Source organism: Varanus komodoensis, unplaced genomic scaffold (genome assembly GCF_004798865.1).
Source record: "Varanus komodoensis strain SLA01 unplaced genomic scaffold, ASM479886v1 scaffold5, whole genome shotgun sequence".
In the NCBI taxonomy this organism is placed as follows: domain Eukaryota; kingdom Metazoa; phylum Chordata; class Lepidosauria; order Squamata; family Varanidae; genus Varanus; species Varanus komodoensis.
This window is the reverse complement of record NW_025336087.1, coordinates 37,406,028-37,432,778: the sequence shown is the minus strand read 5'-3', so window position 1 is coordinate 37,432,778 and position 26,751 is coordinate 37,406,028. Positions and strand designations below refer to the sequence as shown.

General features: G+C 38.7%; 1 protein-coding gene across 7 annotated transcripts in view; it reads right to left on the bottom strand.

Moving 5' to 3' along the window:
* The window catches only part of ADAMTS19 (ADAM metallopeptidase with thrombospondin type 1 motif 19), a 106,457-nt gene that overhangs the window by 7,430 nt on the left and 72,276 nt on the right, over nt 1-26,751 (bottom strand). For all 7 annotated transcript variants that reach the window (XM_044446853.1, XM_044446855.1, XM_044446857.1 and 4 more), the window contains 6 exons: nt 25,284-25,364; nt 15,037-15,194; nt 13,420-13,573; nt 11,466-11,601; nt 10,132-10,336; nt 8,687-8,839 (listed from right to left, as the gene is read on the bottom strand). In XM_044446853.1, coding sequence (XP_044302788.1) covers nt 8,687-8,839; nt 10,132-10,336; nt 11,466-11,601; nt 13,420-13,573; nt 15,037-15,194; nt 25,284-25,364 — 887 coding nt within the window. The remainder of the gene's footprint in view (nt 1-8,686; nt 8,840-10,131; nt 10,337-11,465; nt 11,602-13,419; nt 13,574-15,036; nt 15,195-25,283; nt 25,365-26,751) is intronic.

Here is a 26,751-nt window from a genome sequence, read left to right as displayed (position 1 = left end):
ATCTAAATCTTTATCCAACAGTCCAAAGAGAGCAAATAGACAGAGAAACAAGGTAAGTCCAGTCCAATAGGTGAAAATGTAGTCAAGTAGGCCAGGGGTCAGAAGCTGAGCAAGCAACACACACCACAGCAGGTACTTTAGGACTGGAACATGAGCAGGAACAGGAACCTGGAAACAGGGTGAGGTGCAGAAGCAGGATCTAGGAACAGGAATGGGAGCAACGTTCAGGAGTTCAGACAACAACAACAAGCAAGAAGCACCAAAGCAAGTCAGGAAACCTTCATTATCAAGCGGTTTCCAGAAGGAAGAGGGAAGCTTTCTTACAGAGCTCTCCCCTCTGGGCTCCCAGGTGATGTTCATCAGGGGCCTGGCAGCTGCAGTGGCTTGTGGGAGTTATCCTACAACTACCAGGGCTGTTATACTGGCCCTCAGCCAGCAGATGAGAATATGTTACAAGGAAGAAAACAAATGAGAATAAGGGGAAAAGAAGAAGAAAAAACTTAGGGAACCCTGTCAAACCTCTGGTTGCTTCCCTGTTTGCTTGCTCTGGTTGCTCATTGCCTGGGAGTTTGGCTGCTTGTATCCCAGAGTCCCGAGACCAGCTGTGGCAGCTTCCTCTGATCTGATCAGCTCGGGGTCAGGAACCAGATTGAATCTCCCCACCCACACCGCTGCTGCTACTAATCAGGCCACTCCCTTTCTGTTGCAGCTCTCTGAAGGCAGTGGCAAGCAAAAGTTTGAAAGCTTTTTGAGAAATGTATGCACAATCCAGCCTACAACCCCTCCAAAAACAAATTCCCCCTCCCCCCCATCTTGGAACCCGCGTTTGCTATCTAAAATTGAGACAAGGATTCAGTGCTCCTTGTCTCAATTTTAGATAACAGGTTAGCTACAGACAGCCATTTCTTGCAGTGGATTCCCGCACTACATCCATGTGTACACAGGTCCATCCATATACAAGAACTATGCTTTTTACAATAGGGGCTCAGCAGTGTATATTTTTCTTCTGGTCCAGTGGCACAACCATTCACATGTTCCAACATGCATGCACTTGTGACCTCCAGTCTCTAAACACCAGGAAAGTGCTGGAAGAAGATTGAAGCACACCTGTCTACCCAAAATATTTACCTTGCTGAATATAAACTAGGGTTATATTCACATATATATGAATATCTACACATTTTAAATCTGTACACTCAGTGTATGACTTGAGCTATATGTGCAGTTTACTATGGAAAACGCATGGCAAAAGGGCTTTCTGATTTTACCTTTTCACTCTTGAAAGGTTTCATTTGATTGATATTCTTTTTAAAAATTTGTAATATATAATTCATTGAATCTTTAACACAGGGCCCTTCTTCTAATGTGTGGTTCCCTCTACCTGTATTTTTCCAACACTGGATTTTTCCTCAGTCCTTTCCGGTCAATCAGTTTTCTTTTCTTTTTCAATTAAAGCTCCGTCTTTTTAACTCAGCATGACACTTATTTAAGGCAAAAAACTAACATGTTTCTTTTGAACCTGTCTCCAGGGAATCATTGTCTGAAGCAAATTATGCTAATTTTATAACATGAACAAACAACTCACACTCATCCAATTACACTGACAGTTCACATATAATTTGCTCATTCATCTTCTCTGGAAACAATGATATACCTCATTGCTGGAATCAGGCTGTATTATTAACATAAACATTATTAAAATCTCACTAGGGATATTTTGACTTCAGCTCATGAATTTCATGTAATCTTTTTTACCATAAATCTACCCATAATGTCACTTAGATACATGCTGTATGAAATTCTGTTTCCAAAATTTAAAAGAGCTAATAATTTAAGATTAGAAACCAAAGAACTAAATGAAGGCTAATTAGCTTGTCAGTACTGCTAATTTCAAATTAAATTTGCAAGCTTTCATTTTTCATTCACTTGTCAGTTGGATAAGACAAATCATTTGCAGCTATTTTACCTAAAGTTAAACTTTCTGTATGACTGAACAGTGCAGTTCTTTATTTCTTACCCTTTTGGGCTCCAAGGTTTGCTTCAACTTATTACACAAAAACCCATGAATATGATGCCGGCAGTCTCAAATTCTGCCAAATTTGGGATTTTAACAGTGATACTTTAACAGACTCAAATCTACAATTCATAAGAATTGTGGTGGGAATTATGTGCATGCCCAGTTCACATGTAATGATAGTCCATAGATTAATCAACCCATGGGCTATCAGGGTCAAGCAGGTGAGACTAAATGTGTGGCCTGCATGTTATGGTCTTCCTCAAGTGATCCATTAGCCAGACCACACTGTCTCCATTTTACCCAGGTCCAAGGGGCAGAAACCCCCCTTTGTAATCAGTTGCAGGTCTCTGTTAAAGCTAAAGGCCACCATTAGGATAATGGCATCACAATAAAGATGCCCTGGCTGAGGTCATGTCAAGGCTAAGTGCCTCCACTTAGCAAACCCATCGAATAATTAATTGTTCAGGAGTCTAAATAATGTAAAATATTCTAGAGTCCATCTCAGTGCTGGGAATGAGCCATTACCAGATAGTCTGCAAATAAAACCAAGAAGTTCTTTTGGAATCTCCACCCATAAAAGGATAAGGAGAAATTATGATAAGTGTTTTCCTCTCCCAGTTCTGATGCTAAGAGCATCTTTTCCAGAAAGTAGGAAAAGCTCCTCATATCAGCACCAGACAATATTGCACCAAGGTGTTACGCAGGTACATGGCTATAGGTTTCCCCAAAAGGGTATGGGACAGTACCAAAAAAACTTCACTATGGAAATCATGAATCTTCAAAGAAGCAGGTATGCAGTGCACTGCTGAGGTTGCTGAGTAAATGAAAAAGTGGTGATCCATTTCTGTCTTACTGAGGTAGCAGAACAAAGAAGCATGTTAAACATCAGCAGTTCTCTTGCATCGGCAGCTTTGTTTTCAAAGTGCTCTGCTTAATAGCCCTCTAAAAAGCAGGGACATCACCCTGCTGACAAAAGTGCGTATAGTCAAGGCTATGGTTTTCCCAGTTGCAATGTATGGCTGTGAAAGTTGGACCATAAGGAAGGCTGAGCGCCAAAGAACTGAGGCCTTTGAATTGTGGTGCTGTTGGAGACTCCTGCGAGTCCCTTGGACCACAAGGCGATCAAACCAGTCAGTCCTAGGGGAGATCAACTCTGACTGCTCTTTAGAAGGCCGGATACTGAAGATGAAACTCAAATACTTTGGCCACCTAATGAGAAGGAAGGACTCACTGGAGAAGAGCCTAATGTTGGGAACAATTGACGGCAAAAGAAGAAGGGAGTGGCAGAGAATGAGGTGGCTGGATGGAGTCACTGAAGCAGTCGGCGTGAGCTTAGGTGGACTCCAGGCCTTCCTGTCCTCCACCATCCCCTGAAGGAGTGTTGTCCATGGGGTCGTGATGGGTCCGTGACTAACAACAACAAAAGTCCACACGGCTTGTTGACTATCAATTGTCAGCAAGCAGTGAGTCTCATATGCTTAGTGTTCTCCTTTGACATTAACCTCAGGCACCGCACAAAAGCACAAAAGGTTCTATACTATGAAGTTGTCGAAATTGCAAAACAGGATAATAGGCACACATGATACACAAAGGGAAGGAACTGCAGCTAACTGCTTAACAATATGCATGCTTGGCCATGAATTGGTAAGCAGTTTATCATTACCCAGTAAAGAGTACAACAAAGAAGAGCTCTGGAATCAATAGTGGTTGCACAAGTGATAGTAGAACTACTGCTAGCAGCAAGGTAATCAATGTATAAGGAGTTTTGAAAGCGCAACTGTTAAGTAGAATAAGTAATAGATTTTAAACTTGTATACGGATGCAAACAAGATTTATGCAAGTAAAAATATTTTTGATAGTATAGAGGATCCCAATAGTTTTAGGTTGATGGACACATACAGAATTTTGAGAATGTGATGTGGATGCCCTCATAAAATGGCTGACATAGGGACTGATACATTAACAAAATTGTTGCCATTGTGGGTGTGGCCCATTATTAAAGTACCAATTTTTCATAAGACAAGCAGATAAGATTAAAATAAAAGTAACTTGCTCAATAACCTAAGTACTTGTCAAAGGTGACATCTGAATTCCAAAAATAAAAACCACTTTTTTGAACCCAGTTTTCTGCTCAAGCATCCTTCTCACAGAAGGCAACTGGATGAGTCTCAGAGACTCAAACAAACCTCAGACAAACTGGTAAAACAACTCACCCAAAACAATCAAAACACAGTACACACAAACCCCAAGCATGACAATACCATCCTAAAATACCACAATACCATAAGGCAAAGCACACACATTTGAAGGGCAAAACACTTTCTCTGTTTCTTACACGCACACACAGAGAGCACCGGCAAAACACGCACTGGCTTGCCCCTGACACTGTTTCTATTCTGCAGGACGCTCTGTATCACCACTACCTACCTCTCCCCCACTGCCCCATTTTTGCCCAGAGCAGCTGGACAGGCTTTAAAATAAAGAGCGGGGTTGTTACTGTCCACCAGGCTTTCAGGGCTCACATGGGGCCCAGATGCACTCCTAGAACTAAAGAATATGCTTCCCCTTGCAGCATGCTAGCATCCCAGTTAAATACATGGGTGAATGAATGTTGCTTTAAAATCGCAAAGTACAGGGGGTGGCAGGCACGAAGGGACTCCAAGCCTAGCAGGCAACAGCTCTGATACAACCCTACACCATTTGCCTTTGTAAATTCCCCTCACAAGGCAGCAGTATTGTGCATACTCCCCAAGCCTCCCCTACTGACATTAGACATCCTGTTTCTGAAAATAAATTGTATGTAAAATACAGCAGCTTTGGTATAATGGTGATTTGGGTTAAATATATATGATAGAGCAATAGAAGCAAAAAAGGCATTCCCTTTTAGTTCCAATATCTTGATACTGTATTCCCTCTGCTATTTACTGTCTATAGATTTTACAAATGGATAAGCAACAGCTACTTGCGTCTTGTAGTCACAACTCTCCCCAAAACGAGATTGCTAAGTGAGCTGCTCGGCACTGCCTTTCCCATTGCCTATATTTGCATCCCACGACCACTGCAGGGGGCATTTTTCATTTTGTGCCTATGACTCCACATGCAGATACGTTAAAATAGCCGCTGCATGCAAAGGGACATGGCAGCAGTCTTTCTGGGAAGAGACCGTGGGAGGTACAGCAAAAGCGCAGGGAGAGCACAGGAACAGAGGGCTCTGTTGCTGATAGCTTGCTTCTCTCCAGCCCTTCTACACACCTGCTGCACTGAATAGTAAGAATAGGCTTCCTGGTGCTGCCTGTCCCTTCCACTCAGCTCACATGTGAATGCCAGTTTTAAAAATAACAAAATCTAATACTGGTCCTCATGAATATGAAAAACAACCCAGCTCTGAGCTTTTTTCCCATTCTTTCTTCCCTAAACTTCTTAAGTAAATCTTTTTTTCCACTGAATGCTGTATACATTGTACACCATCATGCCCCATGGGATGCAAGAGATGTCTCACCAGGACAACTATTAAATGCTCTGCTTTCTCTTCAGTCTCACTGCAGTCATCATGATAAGCTCAGAACGTGGAACGGGATTAGTTCTCAGAATTTACTATTTAGACCTACTTTGCTTGCTACCAGTATCTGGTAAAGACCCGAAAACAGAATGTCTATGTTTTAGTGAAACTGAGAGATCCACTAAGCTTGAGAAACTGGCATTTCTTTCAAGTAGCTCCTTCGCCCTGTTCCTGTTTTATTTTAATAATAAACAATGAAATAATCATCTTGGTTCTGTATTTTTAAAAGAAACATCTTAAATCATACGTTATCTTTGCTCTGTTGTTCATATATTGTCTTATTTTTTTTACTACTCACCTAATTCAGATGTAAAATGATCTTTTAGAAGCTAAGATGAACAAAAAGCCAAGAAAGAGCTTCTTGTTTCAGTGCACAAGAAACAACACTCACATTTCTGAAGCCATGTTTTGCAGCCAGCTTGAAAATAACTTGGCTTTTCTGGAAGAAGCAGCCTCCTCTTGATGTCAACAAGGAGACTAAAGAGCCAAAGCAGCAGACATCCAGGTGGTACAAGTCTGAACTCATTATTCTGTATCATTATTAGCAGTAAGCAAAGATCTCTGCTTTCAATTTCTCTGCCTAACTGCAGATATGTTACAATGTCTGCCATGGCTTCAAGTTTCTGTGTATTAGTCCGAGAGTGGAACAGTGCAGTCATGGAGAAAAGATAGGAAATCCAAGTACAATCAAAGCTGAACTCATTTTTTCAGCAGAGAAATTTATATATATATATATATATATATATATATATATATATATAGAGAGAGAGAGAGAGAGAGAGAGAGAGAGAGAGAGAGAGAGAGCTTTGATCTAAAACTTGGAACATCCCAAGCTAAATATCCATACAAGTTTATTCTTCCTCCTTTCAGCCAAGATACTTGCTCATATCCATTTCTTAAGTAGAAGCACTGTACTCTGAAGGTTGTATGCAATATTATACACTGAGCCTGTTGTTTTTTTAAAATGCAGGTAATGCAATCTTATTTAATGCAATTTTTGCAAACAGTAGTTGTTTTTAAAAGGATAGTATTTCTTTACATAAAAATGGATTTCTGAATTATACACACATATACAATTCTAGAGAAGAAGAGCCCGATTTTTGTGGAATTCTTGCTAGAACAGAATTAACCAGTTGGCGCAATCTTTGGTATACTGAAAATCTCAGTATGTTTCTAGATATATTTGTGCTATTCTATAAATATATCCTAGTTATATTTGTGAATACTAGCTTGAAAGTGAGTCAGAAATACCAAATAAAGGCTAACTTTGCCAAGCTTTAAAAGTGCAGGACAAGAGAGAGGAAAGAAAAAAAACCTGTTAGGCAACTGGCTGCAATTGAAGATGTCAGCAGCAGGTCTTTATGCCATATGCAGCTCCTATTCCACCTGGAAGGTCGAAAATGGTGACAGCAAGTAGCCACTGACCCACCCAGACAAGCTCTGTGTCTACACAAGATGGAGGCAGAGCAGCTGCTCTCTCTCTTTCTATGAGAAAAAGAAAGGGACAAAGACAACTGTTCTAGCTAAGTGCACCCAAACCACCTTGGGGTATATTCCCCCCTTAGTACCAACACAGAGAGCCTATGTGTGCATCTGCATGAAGACCATCATTATTCAATCATATGTACAATCCTAGAGAGGTTGCTTCTATGCAGTATTTTACCAATGCAGATCAGTGAAGCAGAACTAAAAGTTGCATTGAACTGCATAGTCCTGAATTCAAAAATGTAATGTTGGATATCATAACATCTGAAACACTGATTGGGTGGCAGTGAATCTTTCCTCCTACAAATACCAATGTGCATGAATCCCAGAAGATACAGCTGTATCAAGAGACATGGCCTATTTTAAGCAAGTCTGCAAAGCAGAAAAACACAAGATTCCAGGGCTGTCTAGATGATTATGTAGCAGAAGTACACTTTACAGAATCCAGGAAGATTTCCTTGGTTATACATTGGGAGCAAAGTTCCTTGAAACCGTGATTTTGACAAACGCAAAGTCTTCTAAACAGTTTTTTATCAAAGGTGAAAAGGGAAGCCTCTGCTCATGTAAAGAGTTGAATCCAAATGGGAAATTTCCCTCAGGCTCTCCCTTTCAGAAAAGCTTCTGGCTCCATCTTCAGGATGGCCCTTGATGCTGGGGAGCAAGATGGTCTAATGGTAAAGCTCCTCCAATTGTGCAGCTCATTTTCCCAACACCTCCTCACTGGGTTTTGCACCTGCTCCTCCTCCCCTCCTGGAAACCTTTACTCCCCTTCCAAAACCAGCTAATTTTCACCTGGACTAACAAACTTTCAAACACACAGCTTCAAAAGTATTGCTCTACCTGTTCAGAATATGGCAATGACTCCCACTGAAAAGTCTGCACTATTCAAGAGACTGGCCCACTCTCTACACTGGTTTCAAATGACACACAATTGGTATACAACCACGACTATAACACAATTCATGTTGTTAGGATGGCTTATTGCCCTCAGAGAAGCCACCCTATAGGTATCGGTCAGTTCACACAGCACAAGAACCCACTGTGGCTTGTTACAGATGATAGGTTGTCATGTGAACTGAGACACAAAATCCTAATTCTACAAATCAAGATTATCCCAGGATTACTAGCAGGCAAGGCTGTGGAGCATGTATTATTATCCTAACATAGTAAAACACAGTAAAAATGTGATGGCAGACACAAGAAGAGCAGTCCCTTTGGACATCTATCCCACCCAGGTCTGAATAAAGCCACCTTTGCAACAGGTGCATAGGTATCCTCTTCAGCAAACCCTATTTTAAACCAGTTTTTGTCCGTGTTTGTTTATGCAAATTTGAAAGATCCTTGAACACTGAAAGTTAATATGAAAAGAATAATATTGTTTAGAACTTAGGTCTGAAATATGGTAAGGAGTGCAGTTGAGTTCTATGATGACTTAATAGTGTAGTGTTTGCCATCCTGGTGCTCTCCATGAGGGCTGTTTCAGTTGTTAAAGGCCATTCTAGCTGGAGGTAACATTCTGCACATCACGGTTCCCTAGTCTGCATCGACCTTGACGTTCACTGCACTGTATCTGACAACGGTGAGGGCTGAATACATCATATAGTTAAGAAAAAAGCATGTTGCACCTTAGACCAATCTCCCATTCTCCAAACATAGCATTTGGAATAGTCTTCACAATCTTCTGCTTCTCTGGGTCTTGTAGATAAAACGCATTTCTTCCGAGGATTGGTGCACCTTACGGTCCGATGTCGTACTCCTTTGCCACATTTTACAGAGCACTGTAGGAAGATGTTAAAAATGATACAAGATAATACATACTACACATATGAATATTCCCACACAGGGATTCATGTCTTCCTTTCCCTTCATAATTAAGGAAGTTTCTTAAATGGATATACAAATATATTAAGTTCAGCTACAAAAGGAACATTGTCTCAGTAAGCAAGCTATGCAAAGTAATAGTGTCACTTTACAGTGTTCCTATCTGTTATTTAACATAACAAAAATTTTCAATGCTTTGATCCAGTAAACCTGCAATAGTCTGGAGCACATCCAGGAAAACACTTCTGGGGCAGCAACCCTCAACTATTCAGAGGCTGGCCAGTTTTAAGGCTGACATTTTGTTTTCCTCACAAACTGGCACAGTTCACATACATCTGGCTCAAATACACATGTAGAATTGGCCCATTTATATGCTAGATTTTTGCCCAGATGTATGCCAAATGAATTTTATTTTCATGCTTCACATACTAAATTCTGACCATTTGTGAATAACATTTACTGATAAACAAAAACTGAGACAATAGCCCAACTTAGATCATCCTCGTCTAATAAGGCTTGCATACAGCCTGTTCATTTATTTTTTGTACCTTCCCTTTGGGTGAGAAGGGGAACAAATAAGCAAACTGAAGTAAATGATAACTTCCTATTACATCTGACCCAGAAAACTATGGTTACTCATTTCAAAAACGCCAGATTCTTAAGCTGGAATTTAAAATTAGTTTTCAAAGCATGGGCTTGTTTAGAAGTCATTGACCATAGTTCCCAGTTTGGAAGTAATGGACAGTGATTCTAACTGTGGTTTCCCGACTTGTTTTGCTGCTTATACACAGGGATGACCAAAGTAAGTTCAAGAAGCTTATGCATATCCTGGCATAAGTCAGGATCTGACAGTCCAAAAGCAGCATTTATGTTTTCCCTGGCCTGCTGTGACCACAATTCCTGAACATGAATAAGATAAAATAAAAAGGAAAGAAGGGCTCATCCTACAGTAGTGCCCAATGGGGGAATGCCCTCCCCAAAGAGGTACAACTGGTGCAGGCTTTACAGTTTTTCCAACACCAGCTCAATACTATTTCTATTTGCCATGTTATTTCAAAAGGCCACGTCCTTTGCACTGCTTATACTTCATAGACTTTTGTTGAATCATAGACTGTAACTGTTAGAAAGAATAATGGTTTATTGTAATTGTGTTCTGTTGTTCAATACTCTGAAATCCATTGGCTGAAGGGCAGGGTAGAAATATTTTAACCAAATTAATAAGAAATGCCAAATGATGCATATATTGTACCTCAGACCACACTCCAGCTTCCCACACTGTCATGCAGTCTTGGCCTTCACAACGCTGTGCTGAAGTAGGTTTTGGACCAAGACAGTCTCTCTCCCGGGCTCTGATCAGTGTTCCATTTCTAAGTTGCTGAGTACAAGCTACCTGTCTATTCTGGGTTCCCTTTCCACATGTCCTTGAACATGGAGTCCATTCTGTCATCATCCATCTGCATAAAAAGAAAATTTGAATTAGGGTTTCAATATCATTCTCTGGCAATGCAGAATTATTACTGTAGTACTGAAAGTGCAGGGCCCACCATGCTTTCGTTCTACTTGCGGCAAACCCCACCAGTTCCCCTTTGCAAGTCACCCCACTACTTGTGCAGTAGTGGTTTAGCACTTCCAGAAAAAAGCCCCCAAATGAGTATAAATGCTCATTCCTGGAAGAGAGCAGGTTGGCAGAGCTTTGCCAATCTCCTATTCTCCAGAAACAAGCATTTCTGCTTGTTTTACATTGCCATAAATGTGTTCTGTTCATCTGTTCACTCTTAGATACTGTCCATCATATTGCCTATTGCAGTTTGATTTTCAAATATGTTTAATTCTGAGACAATAGAATTTCAGCTTTTAGAGGCTGAGTGGGAAGGAGGGGATGGGAAATTCCCATTGTGTGAGATAAGGTCAACTTGCATCATGTCAGCTTTAACCTCATCTTTATTTAACAGTACTTGTTTGATTTTATGATTGCATATTTTTTGCACTGATAAGATGTTCTGATTAGTTTTTATTTGTGTCTGTTTTCTAAAACTCTTTCTATTTCTAATATCTATATAACTATAAAACACAATCTTGCAAGAATCACCTCTGATAGCAAGTCAACTTTAAAACACCAAAGTGCTATTTATGATTCCTCTGCCCATGTAGACACAATTCGGACAATATTGGAGAATGAATTATCAACATCCACATTCTTTTTCTGGTTTTATGAATTTCCTGTCAAAAATATGGTATTTATATTCTGCAAGGTTCAAGAACAAAGATGGCACCCTGAGTATCTATCAGTACAGTTATTTAGTACTGACGGCCAATTCGAAGCTACAGCTCACCACACCCCCATTGCTCCTGCTTCTTCTTTTTTCCCCTTCCAACACACAATTTTTCTATATAATCTTCCAGGTTGTGATGCTTGGCATCTTCTGTCAGTGCTCCAAGAAAGGATATCCCAGAGACTTCTGTATTATTGCAAGGCATTGCTGGATCATGCTGCAATTTCATTTGGAATGCCCACTGAGTAACAGTAGGTGGGCGCTTAATGCAGAGTTCCATCTGAATCTCCATTATTTGACTCACTATCACCTTGTCTGGCATGGCTGCTCGTTGCATTTTCGGATTTGTGGTTCAGGTTTTGTTAAATATTTGCATTTCTTGTTGTCCACAAAACTGATATTCTTATTCAAAATCTTTGTGCAGGATACTGTTGTCTTTCTTTCTCCTGATAAAGACACAAAACAGACATCTGTGAGTCTGAAATGAACTTTTATTTAAAAGGGGGAAAAAAGAAAAAGAAAAGGTTCCTTTGGTCAACTGTTTTCATTAAAATGCTGACCAGGAGCCAAATAACTACTTCATGCACGGTGAGGCATATCTCCCTTTAAACAGCAAATGCAATATTATAATCTGCTTTTGGAAGTCCCCTCAGGTGCAAAATCGATTTAAATGGAGAAAGCTAGTCTCAGTAAGCTGAAAAAAAGTTTTATTCTGTAAGAAACCCATCTTGTCGTTCTTCAGAGGCAATAAAGAGAGACAATACTTTTGTTTTGCTTGTCATAAATAAACCTATACAAATAACATAAAATAATGCAGATTGCATTAATTGTCTATGCATAGTTAATTATTTTAAAGCCTTCAGATGTTAGAACTGTTTGTCACATACATAAAAAGATGGGTGGCTGAAAACATAACTGAAAGTGCTACATTATAGATCATAAAACAGACATTATCAATCTACTATACAACATTAAGTGTAATTTGAGATTAAGCAACAAGAAAAGACACTGAGGACGTCTAAATGCTACATCCTGATTAAATGAAGTGATGAGGCCACCTGGAGCTAAGGTTTTAAGTGCCAAAATCCACTCTTTTTTTCCTACTCAGGATCTTATCATTATCTGTATTTATCATTTCTAACATCCAGAAGTTCATACCTATGACACTGTGTCCTCGTTCAATAAAATGACTAACGAACGTAGTGCCCATCCTTTTATTCCTGATCTTGCAAAGGTGCTCACTAATTCTTTTCTTGAGAGCACAAGATGCTTTGCCCATGTTGAATTATTACATGGGCATTGAATTACACATACAGCATTTCTGCCATTGGATGTGGGGACCTATGACAAAAAGTGCCTTTTTGGATTGGCACATAGTTTCACATTCAGACATATCAGTAACAACTCACATGGGGGCTGACATCTTCTACAACTTATCAAAGCCACTAATTTCCTTTGAAAGACTAATGCAACAGTCTTTTCTGGTCAGGCATGTGTTTGATAAGAACAGACTCCTGGGAATGTGTTCCTATGAACCACAGCACCTATAGGTCATCATTCATGTTTATATTGTATGCAATTATTTCTCAGCATATAAGATACATCTGTATAAAATGACTGAATCTGGAGATTTTCTGAAACAAATGTTGCCTCTAACATATCATCCCAACCATTCAGGTCTGGGCTGTGTGTATAGCTCTTAAAGTCCCCCAGTCAGAAATGGTAGTCATAAAAGTCAACCAAAGTCCATGCATACAAAGCTTTCTTGCATTCTTCTGTGGAGATTAAAAATTTGTACCTACATTCCATTTACACAAAATATATGATCTATCATGGAAAGATATAAGAAATTCTTTTTGTGCATGCCTTAGTTCTGTTGGAATTTATCTAGAATTTTAGGTTGAAAGATATCTAGAAGTTTTGAGATTCTTTTCTAAATTGTATTTTGCCTTAATTAGATACACCCACTTATATTATCTAACAATGTATATTCTGCATCTGTAACTATTTAAGAAAGATAAATCATGAAGTTGAATACAGTGGTTGGAATTCAATACAGTAGTGTATCTCATTCAACAGGACTTTCTCCTTCCCCTTAAACACCGCCTGAAAACCTGCACTAGAGCAGATTTTGAAGGCACACAGGAAGGAAGTGAATCTTTTTGTAGCTGCATTATCAGCAGAAAAATCTTTTTGGATACCACCTAGATTTTTTTATCTGTTCATGACAACGATATTGACCAAATTTCAATAAAGACTATTACCTCCTCCACATACAGCATCACAGTCTTCCCAGCCTGAGTGTGTCCACATAAAAAGTGGTTCAGGTACTTTTGAGCTCTGATTCTCAGGCAAAGGGTCCAAGGGAATAGTGTATTCATAGTGCAGTCCATAATTCTGATCTTGAAAAAGCAGGACCTGTAACATACACAAAATGTTAGTTTAGATCTCACGGAGGGAACAAAAATTGAAGTAGACATGGCAGGAAAGGGTATGGCACTGGACATGAAACACAGACTTGTATATGTATGAACCCAGCTTCAATTCCCAGGAGCTATGATTACATGGATTTCTAGAGATACTCCTTCTGAGGATCCCAGCTGCAAGAGTTTGGAATTCAGAAATAGATGGGTTTTTTATTATTATCAGTAGAAAGTAGCTTTAGTTGTTTAAACTCAGTAGACTACACATGTGCACTTGCAGTCTTAAGTCCATGGAATAGGGTGGGGTGAGAAGATGGGTTCTGTCCTGGAATACATGCTGATACCAGCTAGAAGACTGAGGGGGAGAACAACCTATAGGAGGGAGAGAGAGAGGGAGACGAGACCCAGGAAAATTATCTAAAATATTTTTTCATGATAGTCAATAATATTTTCTGGGGAAGAGAGAGAAAATTATTTGTATAGGTAGCCAACCCAAAAAAAAAAAAAGTTAACAGAAAAATGTGAATATGTATTACACAAAGTTTAAAGATGTCAGGAGAGTTTAGTCATACAGATACTATCTGCAATAGTCATTAAACTGCTAGAATATAGTGAAGTATAATGTGGTTACTTCTAATTCCAAGCACTTAAAGCGTCCAGTAAGTGTATTTTTATACAAATACATTTTTAGAAATAAATTTGAATCAAAAGTAATTTTGCTTCATGACTAAACTCCAGCTATACTCCAATCAAAATAGTGGTCTATACTGTTGGGTTATAAGGAAAGCCCTAATTTAGACAATGTTTAACACCATCACCCTGACTAAACTTTATATATTTTTTCTTTTATGAACTTCCTTGTGCTCTTATTCAAAAACTATTCTATATATGCACAAAAATATCTTATCTCTGTATGAATTCCCATGTATATATCAGGAGAAATCTTCTTCACACAGATTTTACACAGATCAAATTCCTTCAGCAAAATCAGAAGTATTTGGATCAGAAATGTTTTGTGAAAAGGTGTTTCATAATTTCACAACAGTATGAGAACACTTATTAACTATTACTGCTAGGGTAGGCCCATATTTGGAATTGTTAATATACATCTGTTATAATTTGGTTATTTTTAATATATATAATCCATAATATGTACCTAAACTAACCAGATTTTTGCAGAAAGCCGAGATATTATCCAATGATCGCATCACTGACTTATCTGATTCAAAATATGTTTATATACTTATAGGCTTCAATCCTATGTACACATGGCAAAACTTCCATGGTTTTCCTTTATAGACCTTTGTGCATGTCCCAATTCCAAGGCTCCCTATCCCTATAGAGAAGATCTAAGAAGGAAGGAGGAATCTGTTCGCCTGGTGGAGCAGCACTACTGGATACAACATATAGGCAGCGACCTTAATTTAATATACGTTACAGAGTTCCATGTCATCATACCAATAAATGTAAAGGTGATGTGGTTGGACCTTTGGCAGAGATTTTCTCCCACAGACCTCTCCTAACATAATGGACGGTGGTACCAGCAATGTTGAATGTTCCAGAATGTTCTATCTTCCAGTCACTATTAATAGACTGTTTGCTGGCATCTCGAAGAGCTGCAGATATATTGGGAAACAGTACACAAAAGAATTGTTCATTTTTTGCATTTTCCTGCTGTTCAGTCGTAATATTTTTTCTCATGCTGGTGAAACCACAGAGTCAAAATTAAAAGGGTATTTAATTTTAAGCATTAAAAAACTGCAAGAAAATATTCTGTTTCACAGTTGGGATAAATGATGGAAGCCATATACATAATAATTACTATAATTCTAATTTCAAGGCAAAGTTCAATAAAATAATGATGGAGGTAAAGGGCTATGAAAATTAGTCTATAATGACACAATATGGATAGTCCAAAGTATATCGTATGTGACATGAAAATTTCAGAGCATATTTTTATAATACTGACAAGATCTAAAAAAAAAAAAAAATCAGTAGATAATAATAAAGGAGCATTAAGAGGAGCCATGATGAATGAGCCCAAAGCACTTCCAGTTGAACAAACTTTCCCACAGAGGCCAACCTGCCTGTGAAAAGCCCACAAGTGGGCTGTGAGTGTAATGGCACCAACCCAACATGTTTCCCAGCATTTGGTACACCACCTGTTCACAAGCGTCTCCTGAGTGCAATTCAAAGAGTTCCTTTTAACCTTTAATATTCTAAACATCTTAGGACCTGGATAACTGAAGGACTGCTTATCTTGATATGTACTTGCTTGATTACTAAGAGGTCTGTTTGAAGGCCATTTCCTGTCATTCACATGGGAAAGGGCTTTCTCTGGCATGGCAGCCCTGCTCTGAATTTGGAGTGGAAACTGGTCCCATGTTCTCTGCATTCTAAAGGAGGTCAAGCCACATCTTTTTAATTTGGCTTTTTAAATTCTTATGGTTGTTAATGTAGGTTTTTTTTTTTAGTGTTTGACTATGTTTGTATGTGATTATGGTTTCTGTGTTCTGAATTTTTTGTAACCTCCTTGGTTGACCTCAGAAAGTTGGCACAGAATTAAAACAAACAAACAGAGGCATAAAGCCTCCAGTACTTTAAGGTAATATATAGCTATCATGACTAACAGTCATAGATCACTACATTTTATGGTAGTGAATTTCATGGTGCTAGCTAAGTGCTATGTAAAAGCACTTCGCTTTGCCTGTTTTGTATCTCCCACAATTCAGCTTCACACGATGACCATTTCTACCTCTCAGGATCTCCAAAACGACCACCAACCCCCTGTGTCCACATAGCTAAATCTTGAAAATCATCCTTGAACAAAAGCTAATGATAAAAATAATGGAGCAAATTGCAAACTACAGATATATGTGGTGATAGATGCGGGGGAGAGGAGGGAGAAGAGGAGAGAAAAAGCAGCCAGGAAGCCATTACTTGTCTTTTAGCAGAGCTTCTTCTTATATGATGGCTCACCTTGAACTGAGGTGTACCCTAGGCATGCTCTTATGGGAAGGTAGAGACTGAACCGCAGAAGCTGCAAAGTTCAACATCTCTGGGGAGTGTGCATGTGGTGGCAATGAAGTGAATCACAACAGTGGTACCCTGACAGCAAGTGATGCCATCTAGCCTTCCACTGGCATACCAGCAGTAGTCCTTTTTCCATTCTTGAGGTGATTGCTTTCTCTTCCCTTGTATGCATCTCCTAAAGGCATCAAGCCTTATCAAGATGCATATAGATAACAAAATTATGCTCTCTGGCTCACAATTTCAAGTCCTTTAAGTCTCCCTTGCCTATGCATTTTCTTGCTTTCTCATTAGTTGTTCCTTTCATAAATTGTTTGACGTCTGCTTCTTTTTCCTAATGCTCCACAGTATGTACCCTTCCACTAGGATTCTGATTCTCATTTCACTGCTGGCTCTGCATCTTTTGTTCAACCAGTCTGCTTCTGACACCATGTCCCTTTGCTTCTCTAGATCCTCAGAATTCAGCCTGTCACATAACATTATTTCTGCCCCAAGGATCAGTGCAAGGAATTAATCCCAAGAAAAATAATAATTCCTTCCTTTCTTCACAGTTATTGGAGGGCAAACAGTGTGGCAATTTTGTTTCCTGAGCAATTGGAATGTTTGCGAACATTGTATACCAACTTGTGTTAGGCTTCACTGGAATTAATCTGATAGATAAATTCTTGGGGACAAAGCTACTAACAGCCGTTAGCCAAGGTTCAGAACTAGATGCTCAGAAGAAGTATCAACTGCAAGGGACAAGAAATCACTGGCAATCATCATAGGGTTAGAAACAGTCATACTCTGGTTTTCAGCTTTCCAAAGGCATCCATTTAGCTACTGTTGGAAAGAAAATTCTGTATTAGGTACTCTGCACCACCAGGAACAATTCTAAAACTGTAAGGCTGAAAAATTTAAAACTGTTTAAATTTGTTCTGCAGCTATTTCAATCCATTTATCAGGGAAACTGATCCAATTAACATTGTCCATTCTCTACCATCTTTGTTCTAAATAGAGTTCATCCAGGCTCTGAGCCATAAACCCAACTACTTAAGCATGTCACTTTTAAATGACTTTATACCTTAATCACAAATCTGATTAAGGGACATAATAAAGAACCTGTGGAACCTGGATGTTTAGAAAATGTTTGAACATGCTGTCTACCTGCACTTAGGTCACTGTGATGAATATGTTTGCAAGTACCTGATTTTCCTCTTGCTTCAAATAATGTTAAATGTTTACACTGCATCTCTAGATTGTGGCTTTGCAAATAGACATTAATTTGATGTTTGTTGCCAGGAATAACTCTTTTTGGCTGCTTCTTTTCCCTCCCAGGTCCAATCAATCCCCACAAGCATTTAACGAGGTCAAGTCAGATACACTACAAGGAACGGAGGTTACACAACTTTGTCATTTCTGATACATGATTCTTCTTTCTTCACCCAGTAATGTGAATTATGAATTTCTCAGGCCCCTTAATCAGATATGTGAAGTCCAATAGGCTTGAAGTCATCTTCTGGACAAGGATGCCCTAAACATTCTTTTTTATTGAAATTTCACGCTTGGCATCAGTGATGTGAAAGTGCCTCAACTACTCAGTCCTTGCCCAAATCTCTTCATAAACTTGTATGTTAATGTGAGTCATTCCTGGCAATCAAATCCTCTCCTATCCATATTTGTACTGTTTTGTTATGTTTCTATGGGAAACAATGGCAATAGCACCATCAACTGGAAATAATACAACTACATTATCCAACACTCATGCATGCCAGTGAGGCACAATACAATGAGTGCAAATAGTGCAAAATGCTCTATAATGGGGTAAGGAACCTTTTCAGCCTAAGGGCCACATTTAATTTGGAGAAAAGCTGGTGGGGGCATTCTAGTGGTGGTCAGGGTTGAAGGCAAAGGGGGTGGGGCCAAAATTACAAAAAACACAAGCCTGTGGTAGCTTAAAGCTTTTCTTGAGATAAATTAAGTCTTAGGGAAGCCATTTCAACTTTCTGGAATAGGGAATAAGCTGCACAAAAGTTAGGACACCACCAGAGAATCAGTGGTTGGAAGAAAAGGGCAGGGTGTGGGTAAGAGATACGGTCATTTGAGAAAACCCAGAGAGCCAGATAGGAACCCAAAGCTCACCCCTGCTCTGTAACATCCTTGCAATATCCAATAATGTTCCTGTTCTGAGAGGTCTTTTTCCTGGTACAACATCCCAGTGTTTAAGGTATACTATTTAATGGCTGAATAAGAGCAAGGAGTCCTCCACCCAATGAACAAACATGGCTGGAACATCTACCAGAATACCTAGAGATCAGCAACGTGTTCTACATCTACCATATTTTGTACCACATTCAGATTGGGTACAATTGTCAAAGACATAACAGGCACAGCACATTCCATTAGTCACATTACAATTTAATATCCTGGTGTTTGTTCTTCTTGAGACCAATTTATCTGGTTGGAATAGCAGGTATTACTAGAAAAGAACAGTCTTTGCCATGGCTGCAACCTGCGCAATCACTAGCAAAGCTTCACCTAGTAGAATTCAAGGCTGTAACCCTTTCTACAACATGCTGTGCTTCCAGACCCAGTCCACTGCTCCTGGACATGGGCAGCGCTGTGCGGAGAAAGCTCACTGTGGGGTGACTGAGTTGCTCATATGGGGACAACAACTGGAACTCATCAAAAGAAATGCATCAAGAAGGGATATTTCCTCAAGGAGTCCAGTACAAAAGAGACATCCAAGTTGGAAGAATGCAAGAGATTTTATCTGCAAAGTGCTTATGCGACTGAATCACCCTCCACCACATGCCTGAAACAAGGGTGTAGCCATCCAATCGACTCTCAGAACACTTTAGATATATGACATTGCATAGATATAAATGTGACAGGGAAGTAAGATTTCTTAATCACTTACATGGTATAGAAGGGGGACACATCTCCCTGTAGCTGAAGCCAAAAGAACTTGGAGGCTATGATCAACATGTAAGGAAAGCAGCTAATAAAATGTGGGTGGGAACTGGATTGCTGGATCAGAAAGTGATGAGGTTATGATAAATGATATAGGATAGAAAAGTACAGGGGAGAGAAAGTTTGGGAGAATTCCTGGGATGGAAAAAAGGTTATTGGGCAAATGCTACAAAGCCCATATTCACTCTAGTATGTGCTCAGGAGCTCTTAATTGACTGTCCACTCTTTCCCTCCCTGGCATATTTCTTACATGTCCCCCCTCGTCCCCTCAGACTTCAAACTGGGGCACAACATCCTTTCCTGTCCAACCTGCTGTTTTTATATCTCATTAAGCACATTCCCACATTGCAAATCTTCCTTTACGGTTCATACAGTTGGGTCATATTATTATTGCTGTTAACATTTCTATTCCACTCGTAGCCAAAGCACTCTGGGCAGCTTAAAACAGTAATCATAGAATCATACATTCAAGTCACCCATCAGATTGTAAACAGGCCTAACCCTGCTTAGCTTCCAAGATTCGGCAGGATCAGGCACTTCAGGCTATACGGAAGCTATATATGCACACTTACATTTCAGAAAAATGTAAAATACATCTTGAAGCCTTCTTAGACTCTTTTGTTTGTGAAACGAATCATGCAATATCTTAAGAATATGCTTTTCTGTGTTACATCCTGAAAGCTGTAAGGCAGAGTTGGGAAACATGCAGTCCTCCAGATGTTGTTGGACTGTAATTCCAGCATGCCTCACCATTGGCAATGCTGGCTAGGACTGATGGGAGTTGCAGTCCAACAACATCTGGAAGGCCACATGTTCTTCTCCTGCTATAAAGAGTACATTCCAGCTTTAAAATGTTTTCAAGCAAACTTTTTCCTCAGTTCCAGATCTTTTCTTCTTCTTCTTTTGGCTTGCATATGATTAAGCCCTACAGGGAACCTATTGTCAAAAGTAAAATGTTGCTTGCCTTTGTTGGTCCACTGTCACCCTGCTCAACAGCATCTCTTGCCACCTGTTCCACTGACTTGTATTTCCAAAGCCAGCGTTGTGAAGTAATGGTCAAGGCACACTGTTTTGTTTTTTAACAACAGAAAGCTATTTTTAAGGAATGGCCATGTAGGGTCACGCTATATTTACTTTTATCAATTTGGAGCCTATGCTTGGATAGACTAATTGCATGTATAACATCATAAGAAGAGATAATAATCCCATCCAGAACCAGGAGCATGGGGACTACTTCCTTGTGGCGGAATTCCCCACCACTAGTTGCATGATTCTAAACCATCTGATGTTGGAAAGATTTTTCAGGACAGCCCCATGTTACAGTTAAGATGCAACTAAGCCACGTGTCATTGTGGCTAGGTCTGATTTCAAGGAATGAGCATATTTTATTCATTGATTTTGATTTTATTCATTTGATTTTAAATGCTGTGGTGTATCCAAGGATGTCTAGGTGGTTTATAAATGTTAAAAACAACAAAATGTTAAAGCACGAGCCTCAGTGGCATGAAAGGCCTCCTGGCCACTACCACTACCCAGATATCCATGCTCAAAAAATAGCTCCTAGAGTACACCAAATGCATCTGCTGCACTGCTTAGTCTTTGTAAAAGATTATCACCTCCTTCAGTATTTCTTTAAAATGTTTTCCCCTTAATAATAACTGTAAGTACTTCACAAAGACTAATATGGGTCCAGTTTTGCGATTTGCAGATCAATCCTATGTGTGTTTACTTGAAAGTAAGCCTGTCACTTTTAAGAAGACTCACACACAGGTTTGCAGCTTTTGTGACTAAAAGGGAATATAACTGCTTTGTATCACCTTTCAGTTTTCAGTCTACTGCTCTGGCAGACCTAGATCCCTCTAAATATTTCCATAAGGCGTAAGCAAATATCAATTGAGCATGACAAGCCTTAATACTTATAATTCTGGATATTTTCCAAAAAGAGCTTTCAGTTGCTGTCAGTGGTACCTATTTTGTGAGTGCTTAGAACTAAACTGGAAGCTGAGGCTTTCACTGCCAGTTTTCCTTCTCCAATATTTACTTGATCCTGTGATAGAGTATAAAAGACAGCAAGCCCCACAGAGACTTCTTTGTTTCCATGTTTTACAAAAACAATTTGCAACCCTTTAGTCATGAAAAGTTTCTATAGATTTTTGTAGCTTTTGAACCAGTCATTATAAAAATGCACATTTAACTGCTAACAAGCTTGCAAAGAATACACATCAGGTTACTCTTAAAAATAAAAAGATGCTAATGTTAAAATTGCACCAACATTATTTGTTTAGTAAATTCATTCTCTGCTTTTCAACAATTGTCCTTAAAATGGCTTGCATGCAAAGAAAAATAAACTGCTGATGGAATTACCGCTGTTACAATAAAATATTATAACATGAATAGATTAAAAACAGAGGCCTGACAATAAAACAATGTCTTACTTATAAATGGATTGGCTGAACGGAGAGGGCTTGACAGTCCAATGAAAAAGGCCCGTCTCTTAGAGCTGTTGTACTGAACTTGGTGACTGCAGGCCAAACTACATGCGGTATGAAGTATGTGATTTAACAGCATTGTGAATTTTTAAAAAGTGCACACAGTGGCTACCACAGATCCAGAACCACAGCAGGGGTGGGGAGAAGCTTAACTTGTGTTTTGAGGTTTTTTAAATGGAATATTATGTATGCTTTTGACCTGCTGAATACAAATATATCTGCACCTGATTATTCCTTTTTACAACCCATTTTTGTACTCTACTCATTCTCTGTTTCTGGCATTTTCTGGACAATTAACATTAAAGTGATATCTAAGTGATATACTTTAATGTTGACCCTAAAACCAAGGATAGCAGCCCAGATGGTTAGCATCAGCTCCTTAATGACATATAGTTCACTCCTTTATCTATTTCTATTTCAGCCTATTCCTTTCCTGGACCATTCACAAATGCAATTGGCATGTCAAGGACACACCTGTCCCAGCTGAGGCTTGCAGGACATTGTCTTGCAAACCCCAGCCAAGTAATTTATCAGTGCAAGCAAGCATAGCTCTCTGCATGGTGAAAAAGAGGTCAGGGTGGACTTAACTGCAGAAGTGGTGGAGCTCCATCTCCTGTCAGGCCTACTTTCTGAACAGCATATAGCTTTTCCTGGAGCCACCTGGAGTTAACCAATTGCATGACTTTTCAAGAAAAGCTAGCATTAGACTTAGCATTTATTCAGAAGAGAAATCACACACAACTGGTATTTATATTTGATGGGAGACACCCATTGATGGCAACAGGATCGTCCTTTCTGTTGGAAGCACCACAGGGTGGGAAGGAGTTAATGTCCCCTTGCCTTCTACAATGATTTTAGAGCCCTCAGAATTTAAAAAGAAACAGACATTATTTTAAATATCATGTTTAGGAAGGTGTGAGAATTTTAGTTTTGTTAAGTTTTGATAAGAATTTACCAAAATCAATCAAATTTCTCATATTTGGGACTAAAACAGTTTGAAATGTAAACATCTTCAAATGAAGGAGAAACCAAATCTGAAATTCATCCATCAAGGCCCAGAACTTCCTTGCTTTTAAAAGGTGAGTTTGAATCCTTAAGGCAGGTGCTGAAAAAGGATTTACACCCCCTTTTCCTGAACAGATACTTCAAATGTAATAACTGTATAAAAGGCAGATGGTTCTATCTATGCCAGGAATAGCTGTATTGATTGAATTTGCCTGGTGCAGATGAATTATTTTTTACCATACTTTATCAGAATTCACAAAGTTCATATTCAGGATGGAAATAACTTGATTTTTTTTTAAATGAAGGACAATCAAAGGAAACAAATATATTTGCCCACTCCATTATTAAAGTATGTTGTTTGGCCCCAATTCTAAACTTTCATGGGCACCATCAAAAAAGTCTGATGGACACAAGCAGAGTCCACCATCCCGAATGCCATCAAGAGGTATTTCTCATCACAACTATAAAAGTAGGAGGGAACATAAGGGTGCTTCCTTATATGCTGGATCCAGGCTATAATGGTTCTTATTACTGTTACTGTACCAACTTTAAGCCAAAGGGTAAATGGTAGATTTAACATATATACTAATTTTTGTTAACATGTTTTAAATGGAGTCCATGGTTGGTCATCAGATGTTTAAAGTATTGTGACTGTGTATGGTACATGAAAAGTTCACTAGACAGATTTCATTTGTCTTTTTCAGAAAAGAACAGAAGTCATGAAAAGAACAGAGTGAAATAAGCTCATCTTTAGAGCCGATACTCTAAAAATGATGGCGCTTAGTCATTGTTTCAATAAGACAGAGCATGACTAAGTCTGAATCCAGTTCCCATAGTTTCCAATATATAGGTCTGGATCAATTTTTACCCAATAAAGTTCCATTTAAAATGTACCTGACACTAGAAATGCAGAGGCACAATCTCTGATGATTCTTTCTTTTCCACCGTTCCCAATTCTCTGGAGGGTCTACTGAACCCTCAAGAGTTTTATGGGGCCTACCGTAGGGTTCTCAGGGGAGGAGCAAATCAACGGATATCACGACTGCCTCCATTCTACCAGCAAAATTTTTCCTTTTGTGGAAAAAAGCCTTCTGCAGATCAAGGGAGCCCTTATAAATCTGAGCAGTGTTGACACTTTTGCTCTCAAAAAGACATAACTTTCAAAGGAAAGTTGTCATGAAAGAAAAGCAAACAATAATGTACTTAAGTGCTATAATGCAGTGCAGAATTATTCTTTCCACCCTACTCTTAAGAATGAAAGTTGTAAGGCAATAAAAACTATAAAGGCAATAATACAGCTTTAAAACTAAAAGGCAATGCTTTTGTTATATATTATAATACATCATTATTACATTACTATGATGGTGGATTATGCCAGGGTCTTCTACATTATTGCCACAAACCTGAGTTTCAATGTATTCTAATGGATTAACTAAAGTTTGCTATACTGGTCTTGGGCAAAACTGGATATATAAAATATAGGTCATATAAACATAAAGCAGTACAGCAACTCCATGAAACATTAAACTGATACCATTCTACCCATATATTTCACTTTTAAATAAAAAAGAAAGTCAATAAAATCTCACAGAATCAGTTTTAACTTGAGTGGATTTAACATGACTAGATGTAACTGCAATGTAACAACTTTAAGCAATCCTTAAGTCCTTTTAGAACACTGTACTATTAAAATAATGATATTTCAACTGCTCTAGATGCTTTTGTCTAAATGAAACAATTCCCTTTCTATCTCTCTTAATGTCATTCCCAGTCTTTCACATGAAAAAACATGATGAATCAGCATTTTAAAACATCTACAGGGCCAACCAGTAATAATATTACATAGCATTTATGTAGCATTTTCAAGCATTCATCTTAGTTCCCATACAGGACAATCCTGTACAATACTACTCAAGATAAATCCCTCTGAGTTAAATTAGGGTGACTCCTACTATAGGACTCTTAGTGTAGGACTGAAATATAAGTAATCCTAAGTAATCTTGTAAAATAGGTCAGTAGTACTAACCACATAATAGAGATGCAGTATTTCTACTCCAGTCTGATTAAGGCTAAACAAGTATTGTCTTGCCAGAAGATATATAGAATTTAAGAATATTCCAGAATTGTTAATTTTGCTTTAAATCTACTAAATCTAACAAGCAAGCCAATTATCTGTTGGCTTGCTTGTAGTTAGCTACATAACATAATTATGGGCAGAACACACCTTACCTAAGTAGCTGTGAGCTGGTTTTTCTTCCACAACTTTGATTCTTCTTGCTCCTGCAGGTATCACCAAAGCCTCTACATAACCTATGTGCAAGACAAAATATCTTATGCTATAATATGTTCCATGTTTAATTTAATTCTAGTTATTATGAGGTCTTGAAATTGCATTTGTCCTTGGATTTGTAACCTGCTTTGAGCACTATTGTCTTCTTGTAGAAAGTATTCATTATCATCTTATTGAATGTTTGTCCCATTGCCTGTAGGACTTGTCTCCAGGGATGGCTCCTTGGACGATAAAACAAGGAAAACTTCACTATGGTTCAGGAATCTATAGTGGTCATTTATATATTTCAGAAATCCATTTTTACCCAGTTAAGTCATTTTCCAGACTTCCACATGCTGACTTTACCACTCTTACATGTAGATTCCATTTATGCTGGAGATGAGAAGATGGTCAGGAGAATTCCTGGCACAGCATATCCAGCAGTTGCTGGCATTTTGTTGTCCAAAATGCTGTTGTCAGTTTAAAAAGGTAGAATATTCCGATCCATTTCTGTGCATGTTCTGGTTCCCTCTGTCCACGCCACCCTACACACTAATTGTGTGGCTATGTGAAAGAATAACTGTAATTGTTAAAAAAAACACCCAAACTCCTGCGGTAGTTAATTTTCCTTATGCCCGTGTTTCATAAAATATCAATGATCTAATGACTTTCTGTACACTGGTCATGAATTAATGTGTTTCCAGAGTATTATCCAATTTCAATGGCATTCCTGCAAATGTTATTGCTCATAGGCATAGGCCACTACAAGCCCAAAGTAAACAGAACTACAACAAAGCGTCTTTGTTTCTTTGTTTTGTGGCTCTATCATATCAAAGCTCTTGTAAAGAGCAGATGACATTATTACCATACATTTTGTATTTCCGCTAAATATTTTTTGCCAGAGTATTACATAAACTGCACATAGTATGTAGTTGATTTGAGTAACAAGTATGGGATTTATTTTCTGTGCCAAAACTGTGAGATTTTATCCTAAGTGAACAGTAGAATATTCTGCAATATCCAGAGAAATACAAATGATGTTCTCACAGGTCTCATTCACAAATTTCAGAAACATCACTTGGGTTTATTCATATATTTTAATTCTATTCAAGATTAGGCCACACACATCCAATTTATCTCTAAGAGAAAATACTGCCCATGTGCATTTAATATTAAAAACATAAGAGCAGCTCTGTTGGATCAAACCAGCATTCCTACATCAACAAAAGATTTCAGAGATAAACTTCAAATGTTTACTTTTCCTCACTGTGGGAGGAGGCAAGGAAATGGGACTCCCAGATTTCCGTCCCAACTCATCAGAAGTGACTTGGCAAATTCTGAATAGCCATATCCAAAATAAACAACTATATAGGCATGTGTGTTATATGTATATACAGTGATCTACAGTTAAATGAACATAACAGAGTA